This window comes from Perca fluviatilis, chromosome 5 (assembly GCF_010015445.1).
Source record: "Perca fluviatilis chromosome 5, GENO_Pfluv_1.0, whole genome shotgun sequence".
Taxonomy (NCBI): Eukaryota; Metazoa; Chordata; class Actinopteri; order Perciformes; family Percidae; genus Perca; species Perca fluviatilis.
Window position 1 is genome coordinate 21,199,293 of NC_053116.1, and position 20,147 is coordinate 21,219,439.

The 20,147-nt window shown below is 39.8% G+C and overlaps 1 protein-coding gene across 1 annotated transcript; it reads right to left on the bottom strand.

The window, feature by feature from the left end:
• Nucleotides 1-47: 47 nt before the first annotated feature.
• On the bottom strand, nucleotides 48-17,427 carry esyt1a (extended synaptotagmin-like protein 1a). Its single transcript, XM_039800997.1, has 31 exons — nucleotides 17,101-17,427; nucleotides 16,046-16,087; nucleotides 14,540-14,674; nucleotides 14,203-14,276; nucleotides 13,679-13,751; nucleotides 13,498-13,587; nucleotides 13,351-13,406; nucleotides 11,840-11,960; nucleotides 11,452-11,628; nucleotides 10,820-10,902; nucleotides 10,606-10,654; nucleotides 10,234-10,323; nucleotides 9,205-9,300; nucleotides 9,045-9,116; nucleotides 8,878-8,964; nucleotides 7,237-7,386; nucleotides 6,539-6,721; nucleotides 6,277-6,453; nucleotides 6,106-6,188; nucleotides 5,955-6,003; nucleotides 5,776-5,865; nucleotides 4,223-4,318; nucleotides 3,689-3,760; nucleotides 3,505-3,591; nucleotides 3,207-3,353; nucleotides 2,133-2,263; nucleotides 1,866-1,958; nucleotides 1,616-1,747; nucleotides 1,435-1,540; nucleotides 1,288-1,337; nucleotides 48-1,152 (listed from the first exon to the last, which is right to left on the bottom strand). The coding sequence occupies exons 1-31, from the start codon at nucleotides 17,425-17,427 to the stop codon at nucleotides 1,125-1,127; spliced, it is 3,246 nt and encodes a 1,081-aa protein (XP_039656931.1). The 3' UTR covers nucleotides 48-1,124.
• Between the last annotated feature and the right edge of the window lie 2,720 nt (nucleotides 17,428-20,147).

Genomic DNA, 20,147 nt, shown 5'->3' on the forward strand with positions numbered 1-20,147 from the left:
ATTTTAGAATTTAGTAGGCTACTGAAAAAAAAGAAGTCACAAAACTGTTTTGATTCATGAGAGTGCAAACTTTAATCAACAACTTCAGCAGAAACATGATGATATGTTCAAATAATGTCAAAGCTCAGCAGTTTTCTTCTTCAGTTCTGACACTTAAAACCACTATTTTCTTTCCATCACTACAAATCAGTGGCAGAGCCTTCGTGGTGAGGTGAGAGTGGTGGTACGTAGATGCTGTCCCGCTGATGGCGTTCAATATTAGCTTACTTCTCATAAGGTCATAACTGTTTTGCTTGAAAAATAAATGGCCAACAGCTTCAGCCTGTTGCATTTAGCGCCACGAACACGTAGAACACAAAGAAGCATGGGTGTGAGAACACCAGCGATGTGTTTTCAGTATCTAGAAAGTTTTCTTTTCATAAAAGCACAGTGATGTAGACTCTGCTTACAGTATCATACCTCTGTTTGCAGTGGTAAATGTGAGGGTCTAGGTTTTTAGTACTTTGATTTATAAAAGTAACTTTAATAAAGCTCTCGTTAAAGCATATAAAACTTCATTTGGAACATAATTCATAAACACTGACAAACTGTGCACAGTTTTGTAATACATAAGGCAATAATATAAACGTATATAAACAAAGTAATTTCGGGAATTATTTGAAAATTGTAAAAAAAAAAAAGAAAAGAAAAAAGATTCAAAGATACTTCTCTCTGTTGTGTTGGAATGCTACAAATCCATAAAACATATAACACCTTAAGATATTGACCACAGCATAAGCCCTTTTTCTGAATAAAATTCAAAGAGGACTTTGGCATGCTTTTGAAGACATATAAACTCGGTAGGTTGTGCAACATAGTTGCATTAATATCAAATATCTATTCAGCCAAAATATTCTACTGAAGAATCTGTCCAAGACAGCATGGATTAACAACAGTAAACACTTTACGGATGATAAGCTACATGTAAAGTTTCATAAATACTGATGAACTGTGTTGTTGTGGAGCAGATATGTCATTTCTTTCCTTCAGTGATGGTGGGAATTTTCATTTAAGCTGAATATACAAACAGATCACAGAAGCAACACTTAACGTTATATAGTACTTGAGGCCAACCGTTGATTCTTCTAGTTGGTCTCTGCTACCAAATCATACCTGGAAAACAGAAAGGATACAGAAAGAAGTAGTTTAAATAATCTTGAAAAGTAATATATCAACATCCATTTGTGGTAGTACATTGGTAGATACAACTCTATTGTACAGAGTTGTTCGGTAGCTGAAAATGATTACCATTGTGTGACACCAGTCTTCAGGTCAATTTGGTCCAGGTCCAGTTGCAACTGAGGGCAACAAAGAGAAGCAAAAGATTATGTTTCATGTCTGGCCATATTCACTACATCAAGACTGAGTAACTGCATTTCAGACAATGATATCTACCTTGCCGATAAGCTCCCTCTCTCTGCTCATGAAGGAGACGCTGTTCTTCACAGACAAGTCCAGTCTTCTCTGCATGGACTCCTCGAGAGAGAAGTCAAAGTCAAATCTACGGAAAGAGGGAGAAGTCAATTAATATCCTCACACTTCCTTTACCATCATGAGTCTTGTTTGTTTGTCTTACCTCTCGCTGAATTCTGGGTTGAGGTCTCTCTTCTTGGTGGCAGTCCTCCTCTTGGTGGTGGCCTTCTTGTCAGGCAGCAGGATGAAGGAAACATAAGGGTCTGCACCGTCCTTGGAGCAGGCTTGCAGGGCTCTGTGGGTATACAGCGATCACATTCACAACATGTGTTGGTATTGAGTGCTGCGGGTCAAAAATGTGATGATAAAGAGTGTAGAAGAATGTGTCATATTAATCAATCAATTTATGAGACCTGCAGGAGTGAACGGTGATGTAAAGTCTGCTCTCCTCCATGGAGTAGCCGACGGTAAGCTTCACCTGGCCTGCTGAATTTGCGTTATCAGCCCTAAAGAAACAGTGGGGGAAATGAGATGAGGGGATTATGATGTCTTTGACTATTTAGAGCAAAATAGGAAGAAATCAACTTTAAAAACCACTAAGGAAACGCTGATAACTGCTATCTTTACAGTAGAGGTTATGACTACACATCAGGGCATCGATGCCAGCATGTGTGACTCACATGGCCAATCCACTTCTATGTCTGAGGTCAAGATGGGAAGGAACCCATCTGGGAAGGACTTCTTCTCCACTGCCGTCATTAGCTGCATCCCCCGGAGCCCTACGACACACTGCCAGCTGAGTGTCCAAGACCTGCAAGACATACGGAACATAGCTCAGTATCACATTGCTGCTGCATAATAATAATAGTTTACCTAATTTCTGAATAAGGACAACATTTTACAGACGAGCTATGCAGCAAGACTTTAAATGGGCTGTGTTGCCACTGCTGTTGAAGGGGAAATCCTAAATCAGATACTGATACAGAGATATATGGCATCAATTTGTAATCTCCTACATTTCCCAGAATGACTTTCAACATCCCTGTGTTGATGGACACCTTGCCATTATCTGTATTTATGTATGGTGGTTGTTGTGTCATTTTGTCTTTTTTAAAAGAATAGCTTGACATTTTGGGAGCAGAGATTTAAGAAATACTTGTCAATTTTATACTATAATACAGATTTTGTATGGCATGTTGTATTACTTTTGGACAGAGCCAATCTAGCTGGTCCCTCTGGTGGTCCAACATCACAGTGCATTGCAATATTTGTTCTAGGGAAACATGAGTGATACTACATAATTAATAACAATCAGGGCATTACGCACATGTATAGTAATATACACATTAGGGCTGGGCGATATGGAGAAAATCAGATATCACGATATTCTTGACCAAATACCTCGATATCGATATTGCGGCGATATTCTAGGGTTGACAATTGGTGCTTTCACAAAATATCTTCACGCTTAGATTTTAGATAAATAATCATCAGTAATGTGGACATCATGTCTAAGTGGGGAAAGGCAAATAATAGAACAGTTAGAACAGTCTGGTAAATTCAGAAAAGGACATCACTTTACTGTAATGCAGCCTTTAAAACCAGGAAAAGACAACACTTCTGTCATATCAAGATATTACGATATCCAAAATCTAAGACGATATCTAGTCTCATATCAAGATATCGATATAATATTGATATATTGCCCAGCCCTAATACACATACATAGTATAGAGAACATATATTGTCAGTACCTTGAGCGTGGCCCTCATAAGTATCTGGCTTTCTGGCAGTGCTCCATCCAGATTGAACCAGCGGTCCAGCACCAAGCCTGGCTCAAACAGCACCTCTTTGAGAGGAAGTGTGATGGACCCAAGGGCCTGGCCCCAGCTATGGGACAGCTAGATACAAACATATGGATATACAAAAAAATTTCAGACTGCTTTTTATAATATCGGTAATAAATAATAAATTGTATGAATTCATTTTATTTGCTTCTACAGCTACATAGTTTAGACAAAAAGTGGACATACAGCTACTTTTTAGACTCACCTTCACTGTGAATGTTTCATCTCCGGGGTCACGAACCAGAAAATGAAAGGCTTCGTCCCATCGAGGGGATGTAGAACGCTCACAAATCTTAGGAAAAAACCAACAGCAGGATTTAATAACTTTTCAAACAGCACTTTTCTTTTTTTGCATTCATAAGCTCATGTAAGAAGTCACATGATCCTACCTTGGTTCTGTGTGAAACTCCTTTGAGGGTAATCTCAGCCCCGACCTTCGGCTCCTTCCCGCTCTTCTTCAACTGTAGTTACATGCAAAGAATACTGTAAATAAACAAATTTAATAAACCGCATCTACAGAATTTAAAACATCACCAGTTATTTAATGTCTAAATGGGAATGCAGCTGTATTGCCTAACACCTAAAAGTAACTAGTGTACTTCTGCACCCTTTAGGGTGAGGAAAAACACACCACAATAAACAATAAATAACAAGGACTCGGATATTACCACCACTGAGGTGCCCTTGAGCAAGGCCCTTAACGCCGAGTGCTCCTGTGGAGCTGCTCAGGGGCCAACAGATCAGACTGTGGTTGTACCGGGCAGCTTCCAGGTATGAATGTGTAACTGTGACAGGTCGTCGTTGCAAATCAGAATTTGTTCTCAATCGACTACTACTTAACTACTACTACTACTAAACTACTACTATGACTTATCTGGATAAATAAAGGTTAAATAAAAAAAAATAAAAAAATATGATCTCACCGGCAGGCCATGGGCACGCTCCACATACGCAAACAGCACAGCCGATGATGGAACAACCTTATTGTGGTACACCTGCTGGGACTGGTACTGCAAGATCTGTAGATCACAGAGAGAGAGAAAAGAGAGTGAGAGTTTTAGTGAAAAGTATTGTGCAATAACAATGTTGAGGTTAAAACTTCCTTTGAAACACTACTAACAAATATATAAACATAACTAATCTACACAAAGCATCTGCAAAGATAAGTTCATTACTCAACACACTGCTTTGACGCTCAAAACTCAAGTCCTTCTCTGTAAAAGTTGTTCTCTTTCCTGTTGATTAAAAACGGTTTGTATCTGCCATAGCAACCAAACAACAATGTTAGAAAAAAGGGCATCAGGCTCTCACAGTAAGAGGCATTATTTAAAGGATAAGTTTGGATTTTTTCAAGGTTGCTTCTTCATTCCTCCTCTTCATACTGACTGTGAAGCAGGTCCTTCCTAGCACAACTCCACTGTAAAAAGTGGGTGGCAAATTCCACAGTCCTCGTTCTGTGCAAAAATGCATTCTAAAGTTCAGGTGACATTAATATTCAGCAGACTGAATTAGACAGATCAAGTGGGTATCTTTTTTCCACTGTTGTGTCTCAGCCAGAAACAAAACTACAAAGTATCTCTCTGCTGCTGCTCAGCAAGGAAAGTGGGAATTTCACACCAACACAAATTGTGACTAGAAGATATTTACTTGACGTGGTTTTTGGACAGAACCATGAGGATTTTGTCCCCCATCTCTTACATTGGAGTTACACTAGGACGGGATCACTTGGACAGGAGGAACAAACAGCGACCAATAACTCTTTCACTGTGCATATGGCATGTGAGTACTACATTAAGATTAACTTAAAAAATTCTAAATATATTTCCTTCATCTTTATCATATAATCCAGCCTTGCCCAACTTAAAGTTCTTTCAGGAAGGAGTTTCAGATAGTTTTGCAAAAAGTACTCCTGGTAGAAATCCTGTTTGAAATTGGAGACTCTCTATTTGAGGGCCCTGTCTTCAGAAAATGTTAACTCTGGTGTCAAATACCTTTTTGGAATGTAAGTGCTGCAAGCAAAAATGATAGAAAGTGGCTAAAGCAATACCTTCAACTATTGGATTGACATTATTTATTCTATCTTTATTGATGGAAATAAAAACGTTCTGCCTAAGACTGCAACAGGATAAGTTTGTAAGAAATATGGGAACATTTGATCTTTTTTTAAGAGAATGTAATATCATCAAAGTACACGTCCAAGGTTCTAGTTCTACTTACTACGTTTTGCTTTTTTTTTCTATGCCCTTTAATTTTTCATACTTGTATCTTTATTTTATTTTAAAAATTTCATTGTGCATATTTACTTTTGCATTATTTGTTATTACACAATGTCTTATTATCCTTATTTGCTCTTGTTTAGAAAAAGGTATGCTTCTAAGTTGTATTACAACTACTACATTATTTGTATGTTACCTTGGTACTGTATATACAAATAAAAAGAGAATATGAAATAAAATAAATAGAGTAAATATCTCACCTGCTCCAGTCTGGGAAGGTCGGAGACTCTGGGCAGCCACTCCAGCACCAGGTGAACTCGGCCTGACTTCACATCATTAAGAGTGTACCACTGTAACAAGAGTGGCAAAGAAATGTCCAGGTTACGATATAAGTACAAATATAGTTTGTTAAATGATCTGTTTATTATGTGTCACACACCGTATCGTTGAATTGTGCGCTGATGATATCTCGTAGGTTAAGCTTGAACCTACAAAGACAGGACTCAATCAACATGTTTTCATAGACATATTTTCTTCAGTCGTGTAGCCAGAAATTCTGGGAAAATTTAATTTGTAATGTCAGGGCGCACCTTCCGAGGAAGTCATCCTGATCGATGTCCTTGTCAAACAACTCAAACTGGATCTCTTGACCAGGAAGCTGGGTCAAAATAACCTAAATCATAGAAGACATTTTTTTAAATCTAAGCTAAAACCTAATAATTTCACCAGATAAGTAGAAGAGCATTAAACACAGGTAATACCTCATAGAGTTCATTCCACATGGGATTGAGGTTCTCTTTGATGGTGTGGCTACGGAAGGTGATACCAGCCACGCGAATCTTGACATAGGGGTCACTTTTTCCCTTCACCATGCCCCCCATGAAGTTGTCCTTAGCTATCAGGTTCTGGGCCTCCACCAGGTGGATACGCAGCACTCCCTGTGAGCATAACAAGGACAGGTGATGCCACTATAGTGTGAGTGTGTGAGTGGTGCCTGCTGCTGTTTGACTCTAAGTGTTTTACCTCAGTTGCAAACTCTGGGTCGGGCGTGGTGTGCTGTGGTCGTGATGGTTGAGGTTTACCTAACCCGCCAGGCCCTATGGGGTTCAGTTCTGATGTGATTCCCCCCTGACCCATCCCGGGCCCAGGGGCTGAAGGCCGGGGAGATGGAGTCGTAGGAGTGGCATCATCATTTAGCCACAAAACCTAGTAGGAAACAAATAACAGGTTACAGTGAGCAACTGTCAAGCTGTAAATTAAATGCAGGTTTCTCTATTTCTGTATTCATGAGGATAGAAAGATGAGGCAAAAAGAAGACGGTCTCCTTTAGGTTCTAATTTTTTTGTGTTAGGGTTAAGTTTAGTATGTGAAAAGGAGGAGTTAGGAGTTGCCAGAGTACTTTATAACCTCTCCAGTCTCTCATATTCTTTAATCGCAGGGTGTTATGTTCAACAGGATCTGATTTCCATGGATAAAAGACACACACAAAGCCATGGTGATACGTTTACATTTGAGATCTCAGTTTTAAAGGGTGGTTGTGAGTGTGCTAATGAAGTGGGTGTCTTATGATAGCTTCCTGAGGCAAAAAAATATGATAGGATTTCAAAGTCTTCCACAGACACTTCAGCTGGGCTGATTCTAACCAAAACAGGGCTTACATTTTTACTACACTACCCGACACACGTGAGTGTGTAGAAAAAAAGAGTCTGTGAAATACCAACCCTTAGCACAATTTTGACATAGATGCGGCTGGCAGAACCAGAATTCTCCAACTGGAACCACTGGTCCATGGTGAGTTCAGGGCTCGCCAAAATACGGGTCAGAGGGATGGTCAAACTGCCCAGGGACAGAGCACGGTCATCGTCTTTCACCTGATTGAAAAACACAGGGACAGAAGATGTGGAGTTAGGGTAAAGGCAAATATCATGAAGGGAAAAGGGCCATAAATAGGTAAAAAAAAACAAATAGAATTACCGCCTTGCGGTTGTACACCTCCGCCAACCAGTCAAGGTGCAGTTTACATTCATTTGTCCAGACATTTGTCATTTTGGCAAAATGGAAGTTATCAGATATGGAGGATTAATAGAGAGCTTCTTCACATGGTGCAACAACCATCACCTGAAGCCCAATTTCAGCAGAAGCAATGAGCTTGTGGTGGACTACCAGAGGAACAGGATAGAACACACAGTTCAATCAATCAATCAATCAATCAATCAATCAATCAATCAACCACTCAATCAATCAATCAATCAATCAACCAATCAATCAATGAACCAATCAATCAATCATTAAATCAATCACTCAATCAATCAAACTTAATTTGTATAGCAATTTTCATACAAAGGTCATGCAACACAAAGTGCTTCACATTAAAGAAACAGAGACAATGTCACCCCCCCCCCCCACACACACACACACACACACACACACACACACACACACACACACACACACACACACATACACACACACACACACATATGCAGATTTAATGTAAAAGGCGATTGAAGCATAAGGTGAGAGGTGGCGTAAGGTATTAAAGAAAGGTAAGATAAGGATAAAGATAAATAAGAATGGTAGAAAGATCAAATTAAATAATGAAATAAAATAATCAAAATAAGACAAAATTGCCTGTAAGATAATCATTGATCATAATCACAGTTGTAGCCATGACAGTAGACAATGCAAAGAAGCTACAAATTCCAAAACATGGATGCTTCACACACATCTTCAACCTGGCAGCACAGAAGATCTATACAATCACCACAGTTTCAAGGTGGGCTCCCAAGAATAGTGTCACCAATTTAGTATCCCAACAAATGTGAAATATGGTCACAATCTCCCTTCTGTTCCTGAGTTATGGTGTTGAATAATGGCCAGAAAAGTTGTTTTTGCAGAACATCATGATGTCACAGTGAAGTTGACCTTTAACCTTTTGGATAATTATGAAATGTTATCACTTCATAATTTTATCCTATTAACATTTGTGTGAAATTTGATCATAATTAGGGTATGATTTTTTTGAGGTCACAGTGACCTTAATCTTTGACCACCAAAATCTAATCAGTTCATCATTGAGTCTAAGTGGATGTTTTTGCCAAATTTGAAGAACATCCCTCCAGGGATTGCTGAGATATTGCGTTCACAAGAAAGGGACAGACGGACGGACAACCCCAAAACATAATGCCTCCGGTCACGGAGGAGGCATAGAAAGAGCGTAGTTTACAGAAAATATGAGGAAAAATGTATAAAAACTAAAGAGAAATTAATAAGGTACTTAGTGTCGACACCTAGGGAGTCATTTGTAAAACTATTTGCAGCTAGTTTGATTGGGGTGTTCAATTTTACTCATAATGACTTACTTGAATGTCAATGTCCTGCTTGCGAGGATCCTGAATAAAGAAGGTAAAGGCATCCTCCCACACAGGGCTGTTGGTCCCATAGCAAGTCTGCAGAAGAGAGGGAAAACATTCATTATGCTCAGAGATTGGTTTAAAAAGTTTTAATAAAAACAAAGTTATATATTTACCTTGCTCTCTTTAGTTGCATCCTGAATGGAAATCTGTACCATTGGGCTTGGGTCCTTATTGCCTTTTCTCATCTACAACATTTTAAATACATTGATGTGGGTAACAGATAAAACTTGAATGCACACCACACGAGAGACTCTTAAATAATAATTATCTTACAGGCAGTTGGTAAGCTTGATCAAGATAGATAGCTATGACGGCAGAAGATGGAGGATCAGTCATCTTATTGGTCAAGTTCTGGTTCTTCTGGGTCACCTGGTAGAAGAACAACAAACAGAACAGCAAAGAGCAAAAAAAAAACATTTGACAGATTGGTCATTTTTATTTTGCTTGATATTTTTAGATTGCTCTTAGAGTGTCTTTAACTATATTGTCCCTTAGGGAAAAATACATAAAGCATAATAAAATACATGAAACATATGATTAAAATATTTCAACCCAACCACACAAGCTCACATAAAACATCATGTACATCAGGTGACAGGATAACATAAAACCTGAAGTACATCCAGCCATCTTCATCTGCCCAAAGTTGGGCCACTTTAGATAAGTTTCTAAGATGTAATTGTTTATGTGATTCTATATCGATGATTTGATAAAGAATAGGCAAGTACACTCAAGAAAAATAAATATTGAAGATTTTCTCTAATTCAAGTTTTTCTATAATTCAAGTTAAATTATAATAACTTCAAATTATTGGACTCAAAAATAACATTTGACTCAATGGGAAAAATATGAGTTAAAAGGGTATGAGAGATAAAAGGGTGTGTGGCTTCCTTTTGTGGCGCCAGTATATGGAGCTCGGAGCATCCAAGGTCTGCCGAGACCTTTTTGCGTCATCTGGCAGACCTCGTCCCTCTGCTCAGCTGGGAACTCTTAAATCAACAAAATATCTCTTTAATTAGATATCAAGGCACAGGATGTCCTGGTGGTTGAGTGGTTTAAGACATGTACCATGTAACTTCAATGTTCCTGGTTTAATTCTGGTCAGTAACCCTTGTCGCATGTCACCCTTTCACCCTATGTTTCCTGTATCTCTATACTGTCAATTGTCAAACATAATGTGGCCTAAAAAGAATGTTCTGATCTTTTGTATCAAATTTTGTCCATATCACTGCCCAAAGCCCTGCCACTGATTGGGCAAAGAAAATATTCATTTGAGTTCGGTAAGCTGTGCTGTAGACTCACCTCACTCAGTCTGTCAGCAGAGGACAGCAGAGAGAGCCACTCCAGCCGGAGGTGAACACTGCCGGATGGGACGTCCCTCAGATTAAACCACTTTTAACAAAAACAAAGGGCTCATTAAACACACATTTTTTCTCCTCTGGCAGATTTATTTGAGCCTGGATGGCAGCATAGAAGATGGTAGGATCAGAGCACATCACGAGGAGGCACATGGGGTCTGCAATGTCACATGCTAACAGGATTCCTGCGGTCTTACTCAGATGTTTTCCAGAGTGAGACAGTATAATAACTACATTATTATGCTTGAGTAAGAAAAATGCAATAAATGTAATGGTGAAATATTGAATCTTGTCTAACACAAGCATTACTACTTACATCATCCACAACTCTGGCCTTCCTTACAATATCAAGATCGACCTTGACCCTGAAAAAGAGACAGATAAAGAGCGATAGAGAGAGAATCAGTGAATCCATGAATCAAAGAGAGTAAGGCGTTCAAATTTGAACAGGATAATGGCACAACGTGGCAATAGCTGAGACATGAGAAGCACATACAGACAGAATAAATGAATGAGAATGAATAAGCTACCTCCCCAGGAAGTCATCCTGGTCTGGGTCTTTGTCAAAAACTTCCACTTCCAACTCCTGACCAGGTACTTCATGGACAATCACCTGACACACACACACACACACACACACACACACATACACACACACACACACACACACACACACACACACACAAACACACACACACATAGACATGCATACACACATAAAGGACAAATATGTAATACACCCAACAAATGTAGAAACAGCCACGCATAACACAATAACACAAGGACATGCAAACAGAATCACAATGGCAATAACTATTGTGCTAGGTAGATGTTAATAATGTAATATCTATTCAGTGGTTTAAATTTAATAAATGTGTCCCTGAGCAAGCAGTTTTCGCAAGAGCTGTTTATCTGTATCTTTGGTAGTTTCCTGCTTCTACAGAAACAGATACAATCTTCACAACAACACAAAAATGTTATCTCTGACATACCATTTCCCTATGCAATCCCTATGAAGCAAGGACACCAACAGCAAGCTATAACTTTTAGCACACAAACTGGTGGGGAGTGCAGCACTTGAATATTAAGGCAAACCCATATATATCATGCATCTTTCAGCTCAGCTTCAGACATATTCTCTTCCCTCCCACCATCCTCCCACCTCATACATCTCCCTCCACTGTGGGTTCAGGTTGCTGTCCACGTGATGAGAGGTGAAGATCTGGGTTCCTACACGCAGAACGGCATACGGGTCAGACTTCCCGTCGATTATGCCCTTGATGACCGTATCCTTGGCCATCAGGTCCTCAGCCTCCAGCAGGTGGATACGCACAACTCCCTAGCATGTGCACACATATGCAGGAAAACGCATGCACAAACAAAATCAAAATGTTAGTCAACTAGCTTCCTCACAAAACATGGTTCTATGTTTTTCATTCACAATGTAAATGTGCTGTATGACTTTCATGTGTTTGCTTGCAGGTTATATGCTGAGACAGATTCAGTCTGTGGGGGTCCATGTTTCTCCAGGCCATTGATAATACAGTTACCCGTGGGAGAGGGGAGCGGAGCTGCGCAACGTGCAGGTTGGCCACCAGGGGAACAGTTAGACGGTTGGGGAGCACCAAGTGGGAGGCAATTGCATCCATTATCATAGTGTCCGACATGGCACTGCAAATGAATGCGAGGACGATGTTGGGGACACACAGACAAACAGACAGAGGCTATGTACTACTGCTGACAATGTGAACATGCATAAATAACAACATGATATCCACGTTCTCAACAACTGAACCAACAGGATGTACCCATTGGCTAAAGATGAGGACAGTTTTCTGTGAAATCATGTTGACTAATGTTATTTAATGGAGGAATACAATTAACAAATAATGACAAACTGTCATCAAAAGCATTGCCAGAGGGAACTGATATGTCACTAACAAATTTACACTTCTGACACAATGCTTTAATTGTATGTTTACAAAAGTATATTATATAAGATCGTAACACACAGTGTAGAATCAGCCACCATACAGTTACACTGAATAGCCCATTGGTCAGACCATCAGTTTATCTTCATATCCACTTTAATTGTACCATAGTTGATTCTACATTGTCCACATTCTGACCTTACATAAAGGGCCTTAAAAACTAACTCCATATAAATGCATGGAGTCATAATATACATACTGAATAATTACAAGAACACTGGTATGGCTTAAAGCTGAACATCTTATAGGATAAGGCTGGCATTATTCAATATTTTTTTCTTATTATTAACAAATGCCATAAAAAGAACAAAACCAACAATGTGTTATTCTGTCTGTGTCCGTGTCTGTGGTACTCAGCCCCGACACCATTAGCTACTGAAGACATACGTATTTATAAAAGAGTTTCTCTCTTTTTTTCATTAAAAAAAGGGCTAAGTAATTCTATAAAAACAGCCGGGCAGTGTAGTTTTTAGCAAAAGTAACTCAAACAAGGGTAAATAGAAGATTTTTCTAGGGACTATACTGACGCGGATTAATACACATTTGATGCTTTATTGAGTATTTAAGGCAGCCACAGTGTGTGTGAAATTTAATCAAAATAAACTACAGTGCCCCTGTTCATTGTAATAAAGTCACATGTTACCCAGTGCATCAGCCTGACTTATTTATGTGTATTGAAAGGTTTTTTGACAGACTTTGTCTATTATTAGTGGGATCTATTAATTGCTGGTTTAAGTCTTTTCACAGGATTTGTTGACAAAAACAAAAAAATAAGATATCGCCACACTTATCCTTTAAGAATGTGACCACACAGATTTGTATCTGAATGGACAGAAATAATAGCGCTAATGCTAATATAATATTAGTTTGTTTTGTAACTCAAAATAATTCCAGAAAAAACATCAATCCATCAATTCCAAAAAGTGCAGCCCCCTAACTTTTCTGCATGTCAAAACTTCATCACCCCTACTCCACAAAAAGACACCCCTCATTGAAAAACTATTAAAAACAAACACAAAACAGACACAACAGATCAAAAGATCTAGACACAGCTCTATCATATCACTCACTTCAGCCCGGGTATATCTAACAGGTTGGTCAGCCCGGTCCAGTTGATGTCCAGTTTCTATGACACAGATAAAAGTAAAATACATATGAATACATAAGTGTAGATGTCAGATAACAATACAGTGCAAAATCTGATGTGCTACACTCACAGGCCTGCGGATGAAGAACATTGTGATTGCTCCAACCAGTGGGACGTCTCCGATCAGAGGCTCGAGGATCACACGCAGCTTCCCATGGAGCTACACAGAGAAAATGCAATACTGAACGAACATTTCAGGCCACTTAATTATCACTAATAATGTAAGAATATCTTAATATTGATTCTTATACCTGGACTCCTTTCACTCCGGCCTTGCAAAAGTACTTCTTGATTTCTACGTTGATTTCAACATCACCAGCGTAGCTGCAAGTAGAAGAGCAGGGATGCGACCGGTTAGCTCAGTTGGTATAAGCAGGCACACATATATAGAGGTTTGTTCCTCGACGCAGAAGGTCTAGGGTTCTAGTCCGACCTATGACGGTTTCCTGCATATCTTCCCTCTCTCTCTCCCCTTTCATGTCTGAACTGTCCTATTCATTAAAGGTGGAAATGCCCCAAAAAAATATTAAAAAAAAGAAAAGAAAAGGAGAGCAGGGACACGTCTAGAGATACATGTTTTACTAAGGATATCAGCTGATATGAGTTATAATAGAGTTGTGTAGAGTTGTAAGTAAACAATGATCTGCTATAAAAGACAAGGGCAAGCTCTACCCTAGTGTAGGACACTTCATAGTATCTCAGAAAATATTTCATTGTCTGTCTTGACTGACTGTCTGTCTATACACAGGCAAAAACAAGGGTTGTGATGCATTACCTCAGGTACAAATCCAACATAACTTGTCTCTTATCGTGTTCTGTGTGAGCCTTTACACCAACCACCTTCAAAGCCTGTGAACACAACATCTGCTATTACACAAAGCAAATAAGACTAATAGAGACATAACATTAGCAAAGATGCACATGAAGATTATAATTTGCTGTGATAAAATCATCAATCTTTTGCTTGTAATTAACAGGCTAGTGAGACCAGCCCTGCATTACCAGACTTTCATGCATATTACCCACATTAACATTCTGCTTCAACTGTATTTTCTTGGTCTTAGAACATTTACAGAATAAATTGCTGCTTTTATGACAGGCCATTCAGATACCTTTTCTCCTATGTTGACCTTAGTAAAGCTGAGAGTCTGCAGATGAATGCTGGAGGCACGGATGGCAGGAGCAATGGTTTCCACTAGCAACTTCTCCAGATACTGGCCTATAAAGGGCCAAGCCTGCTGCAGGATCTACATGACAGAACATTCATTCATTATCATTCTGTAATCAAATGTGATCATGTTTGCAGCCATTGTAATATAATTCTGTGAGTAACAATTAATTATATTTTGTGCAAATGCATAGTCATTGCAAAGCACTTCCTGCAAATAAGAAAAAAACATGACAGGAAATAAGAAAAAAGAACCATAAACACATGCAGACGCACACACTTTACAATGACCACAGACTGTTTGCCTTGTAGTTAAAAAACTTTTCAAGGAAGCAAAGAGGATGGAATTTAAATAGTGAACAATAGGTCAGCTATCAATAAATCAGCAAGACAGTTATGAAATGAATAAGTCAATTAAAGTGCACTCCAGTTATTAGTCATTTTGGAAAACATCATACTGAAGTCAAATTAAAAAGAAAAAATAATCACTTTATATCATGGGTCCATCATTTCCTCCTAGATTTCTTTCAGAAAGAGCAATGTAATATGTAATTCTGTGTGATGAACTGAATCAGTGTATCAGTGTCATCACTCCACACAGCCTCACACTGATGTTAGCTTCAGCATTGAGGTGTATGAGCGAGGTGCAAAGTTCTGTCAGCTACTGTTCCTCTGACCTCCAAACTCTCCTAGTATCCAATATATTATTTATGATACAGTTATAGACAATGAGTTAGGCTGATACATTCTATTAAAGTGCTTTTGTTACTCATAGATATTACCAGCTCCTTTTTATTTGCAGCTACTCATTTCTACAAGTTGTCAAATGCAATATAAGGTGGGAACATTTCAGGGCTGATGTTTGTTTATTTAAGGCTGCAAGTGAGGAGGGTGAGTGTGAGCAGCTGGATCACATGTCAGGATGCCTGGAGGAGAGACGTGGGTTGGTCAAAGATGAGTCCAGCAAATTGCCCTCCCACAATCTAGGCTTCAGTCACTGAGTTCATTACATTTTTTCCCCTCCAGAAGGGTGCTTTGTATTGTTAGTATTCACATCCACACTTGCCCTGTGCAAGGTTACTGTACTGACAGAGACAAAGAGTTTGGTGATATGATCTGAGCCACTCTCCCTGCCTCTTAATTACACAAGCAGATAATCTGCTCTGATGGAGAGGTTGCAATGGGAGCAGGGTCACTTAAAGTCCACACAATTGTTATTCATCTTCATATACAATGTGAGGTATAACAGCTACTGTGGGAGTTTCTCAAGAGAAGAGAAGAAACACTAATCTTGACATTATTTTGAAAACACTGATTGAGTTCAGCTGAATGAAGCAGAGCAGTCCATCTCATCATACAAGCTTGTTTGAAACAGATGATTCTTAAATATGATTCCTAATGTATAAATACAAAGCTGCATATAAGGAAATGTCTGATAGGAAAAACATACCTTATTCAGCCACTCCGCTTTCTCCACATCTGGAAAGTTGACCTGTGGACAAGTGATATTAGTCAACCATGAACTAAAATACAACAGGGCAGTGTCAAACGACCTCCACCTCTGAGCAAAGTAGTTTAAATACTTGAGATGATATTATTTTACACTAGAAGAGTTTAATTACAAAGCAGCTTTTCTCTTGTTTTTAACAATTTAGACTAAAGACACAATTTCAGGAAACCATCAACCACATGCACATCAGCCTTTCCTCCAAACCACAGACATGAGATTTTAAGATTAGGCCTATCTGCCCTAAAACACACACACACACACACGCATGCACGCACGCACGCACGCACGCACGCACGCACACACACACACACACACACACACACACACACACACACACACACACACACACACACACAGATTATTCTCTCCAGCTCTATCCAGATATGGTGGTCCTGGTCACTGCCTCTGCTTTGCCTTGAAGTATAACTGTAGTTTATGAGTCATCAAGTTTTTGGAGCCAGATAAGGTCAAAGGCAGCTCTACTGTAATGTAACCGGAAGAGGAAAACACACACAGAGCATGTCTATAGCCTACTTTTTTCAGTATAGACATGCATTTCACTGTTAGTGGAAGGTGTCCTCAATGCTCGTGTCATTCTTTCCACTTTTCCAACCAATGGGCTACCTCATCTGACATTTTAACTCACATTCCTCAGTGTGGCAGCAGTACAGACTAATTCTCCAGGCATTGCACATTAGGAATGTCTAAATATGGGTCTGTTCCCTGAACAGGGATGGGAGGAAAATACTGTAAACAAAAACGACAGTCATACACTGTATGTGATGAAGAAATTGTCTATGTCTTTTTAAGCGTAAATATGTTCACTTTAAGAGGTCTGGAGCTTCTTAATAAAGATCAAGCCCTACTAATGAGTAATATGAACCTATCACAGTGATGCAAAGTAGCTGAGATGCAGCCTGACAGATGTGGCAGATGTGACAGGTGATGCAAACAAGCAGAGAATGAACATGGCAGGGCGGTGAGCCAGTGCTTACCCAGGGAGGTAAATCCCCTTTAGCTCTGAAAGCCTTCTCGGTGGTGAAAAGCCTCTCGTTCTCCAGGAGGTACATGGCAGACTTTAGCCTCATCACTTTCTCCAGTCGACTGTGTTTCCATCCCATGTAGATCATCAGACCGAACAGGACTACACTGATGCTGAAGCCATAATATCCTGCCAGATACACTGGTAGAAGAGCAGCGAGACATTTCGCAAACGACCACAGCACATTCAATGCGCGTTCACCTGGGGGCTGGCTCGGTAAGGCCGGGGCTGAAATCGCCGTGCCTCCACTCATCCCCGGCTCGGCATCCGCGGTTGGCATCGCAAGATCCGTTTGACTTCACTAACTCGACTTGGCCTTCAGCTTCAATGCCTCTACGACTGAGTGGCAAAGCGCCACTGGAAACTTACCACCGTTTTAATATAGAAACCATCGAGGAATCACCGATAAACTGCGGGCTTCGATCGGTTAAATCATGATCACAGCTTCTCTCAGCTGCGCTGCCCATCAGTTCCGCAGCAGGGCACTAAAACTGGATATTCTGTGTTTCATTGACGTGTGAAGCTTCTCTCACAGAGCAGGGCAAGCAAAGACTAAGACCTGTGAGGGCGGGATCTGCTTCAAGCCCTCCTTCACATGAAATCCAGTAAAAAACTAAACCCTAGAATTAACTTGTAGCGTCATGCACCGAGTCGGGCGGAGCGCAAATACGGCCTATATGCAAAGTAAAAGGATGTTTATTTTATCTAAAGACAACGAAAGACACAATTCATTCAAAGTAGCATTATCATCATCGTGCAAACTAAAGCAACCACTACGCCCAAAATACTGTAGCCTGCCGGCTGCTAAACCCGTTATCTTTTTTACATAACCGGATGGAATCCTGTTGCGTGCGCAAGCGCTCATCCCCATTGCAGCAGCTTTTACAACTGAGCGTGAAAGCGCCAACAGTTTTGTTGACAGACAGGTGTATTAGCTGCTTTATCGTATTGCATACATCTGCTGCCGTGGGGACCACTTTCTGCAAGAGAGAATCCAAGCGACAGAGTCGTGACGCACCAGGATATATGCGCCAAATGTCACAAACCCAATGTTTACGCAATAGCTAAATGCATTTTGCATCATGCATCATTCTACTTTAGCCCAGCCTCATGTAGTTTGCCTGCATGTGCGTTTTAGGCAGTGGTTTTCCACGTTTGCTGATAGCTAATAGACCTACTTTATGCTTGGCAACTAAAACAAACCAGGCTCCCTGGTTGCCTGCATACTGTAATTGCTCAGAGGGTGAAAGGTGCGATGATCCTTTATGTAAACAGATACATGAAGACACAGTCATGCAGTCAGTCAAGCAGCAATAACCAGCTTATATATTAATCACAGCTAATGGCCTAAAGGTAGAAAAGTAGACTGTAGCCTACATATATTTAATTTTTTTTAATTTGAGAATTCAATACGATTTAGAGCTAAAATAGGCCTACAATAGCTGCATAAATTCTATGTGCATAGAAACCAAATGCAATACGTTTGCATTGTCCCACACGTCCACATATTTTTACATATTCTAACCATTTTCTCTCATATTTGTAATATGAGAGAAATGTCCATGTCCAATTTGGACATGTAGCATATACATATACATATAAATGTGTAATTTAACATATTTTTCATTATAGGCTTTCTGGGTATTTATGTTGTTTTCATATTTTTGAATGACTTGGCATTATATCATGTTTCAAATGTTGGACAATGACAACAATCCATTGGTTTAATTCAGATTAAGCATGTTGGACAGCTACTGAAACTACAACATCCTATGACCTGATACCAACATAATTAAAACGTAAAGAAGTCATACCAGTTCAGTGCCACAATCTGACAGTAGCCAGATAATAAAGTGGCTTGTCACATTCCTGTTTTGTTTATATAGGAAACCTCCAAACTGGTATTACAATGTTTTGTTTATCTGGTTTGACTGTGTTCATAAAAAATATTGATGTTTCGTAGAAATCTGTACCAATCACAACAAATGCCTCCCAGCCCATAACTATTTTTGATCAGGATATATCCTTTAATGCCCATTTAAAACAAACTTTTTAAATGGGCGTTAAAGGATAAAAAACCCTTTTTCATCTTCGTAACATTGCCAAAATTAGGAACATCCTGTCTCAAAAGGATACAGAAAAACTAGCCCATGCATTTGTTACTTCCAGACTGGACTACTGTAATTCCTTACTATCAGGTTGCCCAAATAAGTCCCTTAAGACTCTCCAGCTAATCCAGAATGCTGGAGCACGTGTTCTGACAAGAACTAAGAAAAGATATTATATTTCTCCTGTATTAGCTTCTCTGCATTGGCTTCCTGTAAAATCCAGGATTGAATTTAAAATCCTTCTCCTGACCTACAAAGCTCTAAATGGTCTAGCACCATCATATCTAGAAGAACTCTTAGTACCTTATTGTCCCACTAGAGCACTGCACTCCCAGAATTCAGAGCTACTTGTGGTTCCTAGAGTCTCTAAAAGTAGGATGGGAGCCAGAGCCTTCAGCTACCAGGCTCCTCTCCTGTGGAACCAGCTCCCAGTCTGGGTTCGGGGGGGCAGACACTGTCACCACATTTAAGAATGAACTGAAAACACTCCTCTTTGATAAAGCATATAGTTAGGGAGTAAGGAGATCCAGAAATGCTTGTTACTAACCTAGCTCTGGGGAGTCTTTATGCTTCTTTTTCCCAGCATATTTCCTTGGATTAGGATGGCACCAAGATCTTGGTTGCAGCTGTCGCCGTGGTCCTGCTTCACTACTATTGTTGTCCTGCTAGGCTCTGCGGTGCCCTGCTGTGTCCTGCTGAACCCTGCTACGTCCAGCTATGCCCTGCTATGCCACGCTACATAACGCCCTGCAGTGCCCTACCATGACATGAACTACTACGACTACCATTTTTTAGTCACTGTTCCATTATCTTTATTGTGACTGTTATTGCCACTGTTCATCACATCCCCAACCGGCACCGTCAGACACCGCCTACCAAGAGCCTGGGTCTG

Excerpts from the sequence above, each read along its gene's own strand:
- esyt1a (XM_039800997.1), bottom strand. The coding sequence starts at position 17,427 with ATGCCAACCGCGGATGCCGAGCCGGGGATGAGTGGAGGCACGGCGATT. Across the intron at positions 16,088-17,100 it reads AAGGGGATTTACCTCCCTGG|GTCAACTTTCCAGATGTGGA; the intron begins GTAAGCACTGGC and ends ACTTGTCCACAG. Across the intron at positions 11,629-11,839 it reads TCCGCTCCCCTCTCCCACGG|GGAGTTGTGCGTATCCACCT; the intron begins GTAACTGTATTA and ends TGCACATGCTAG.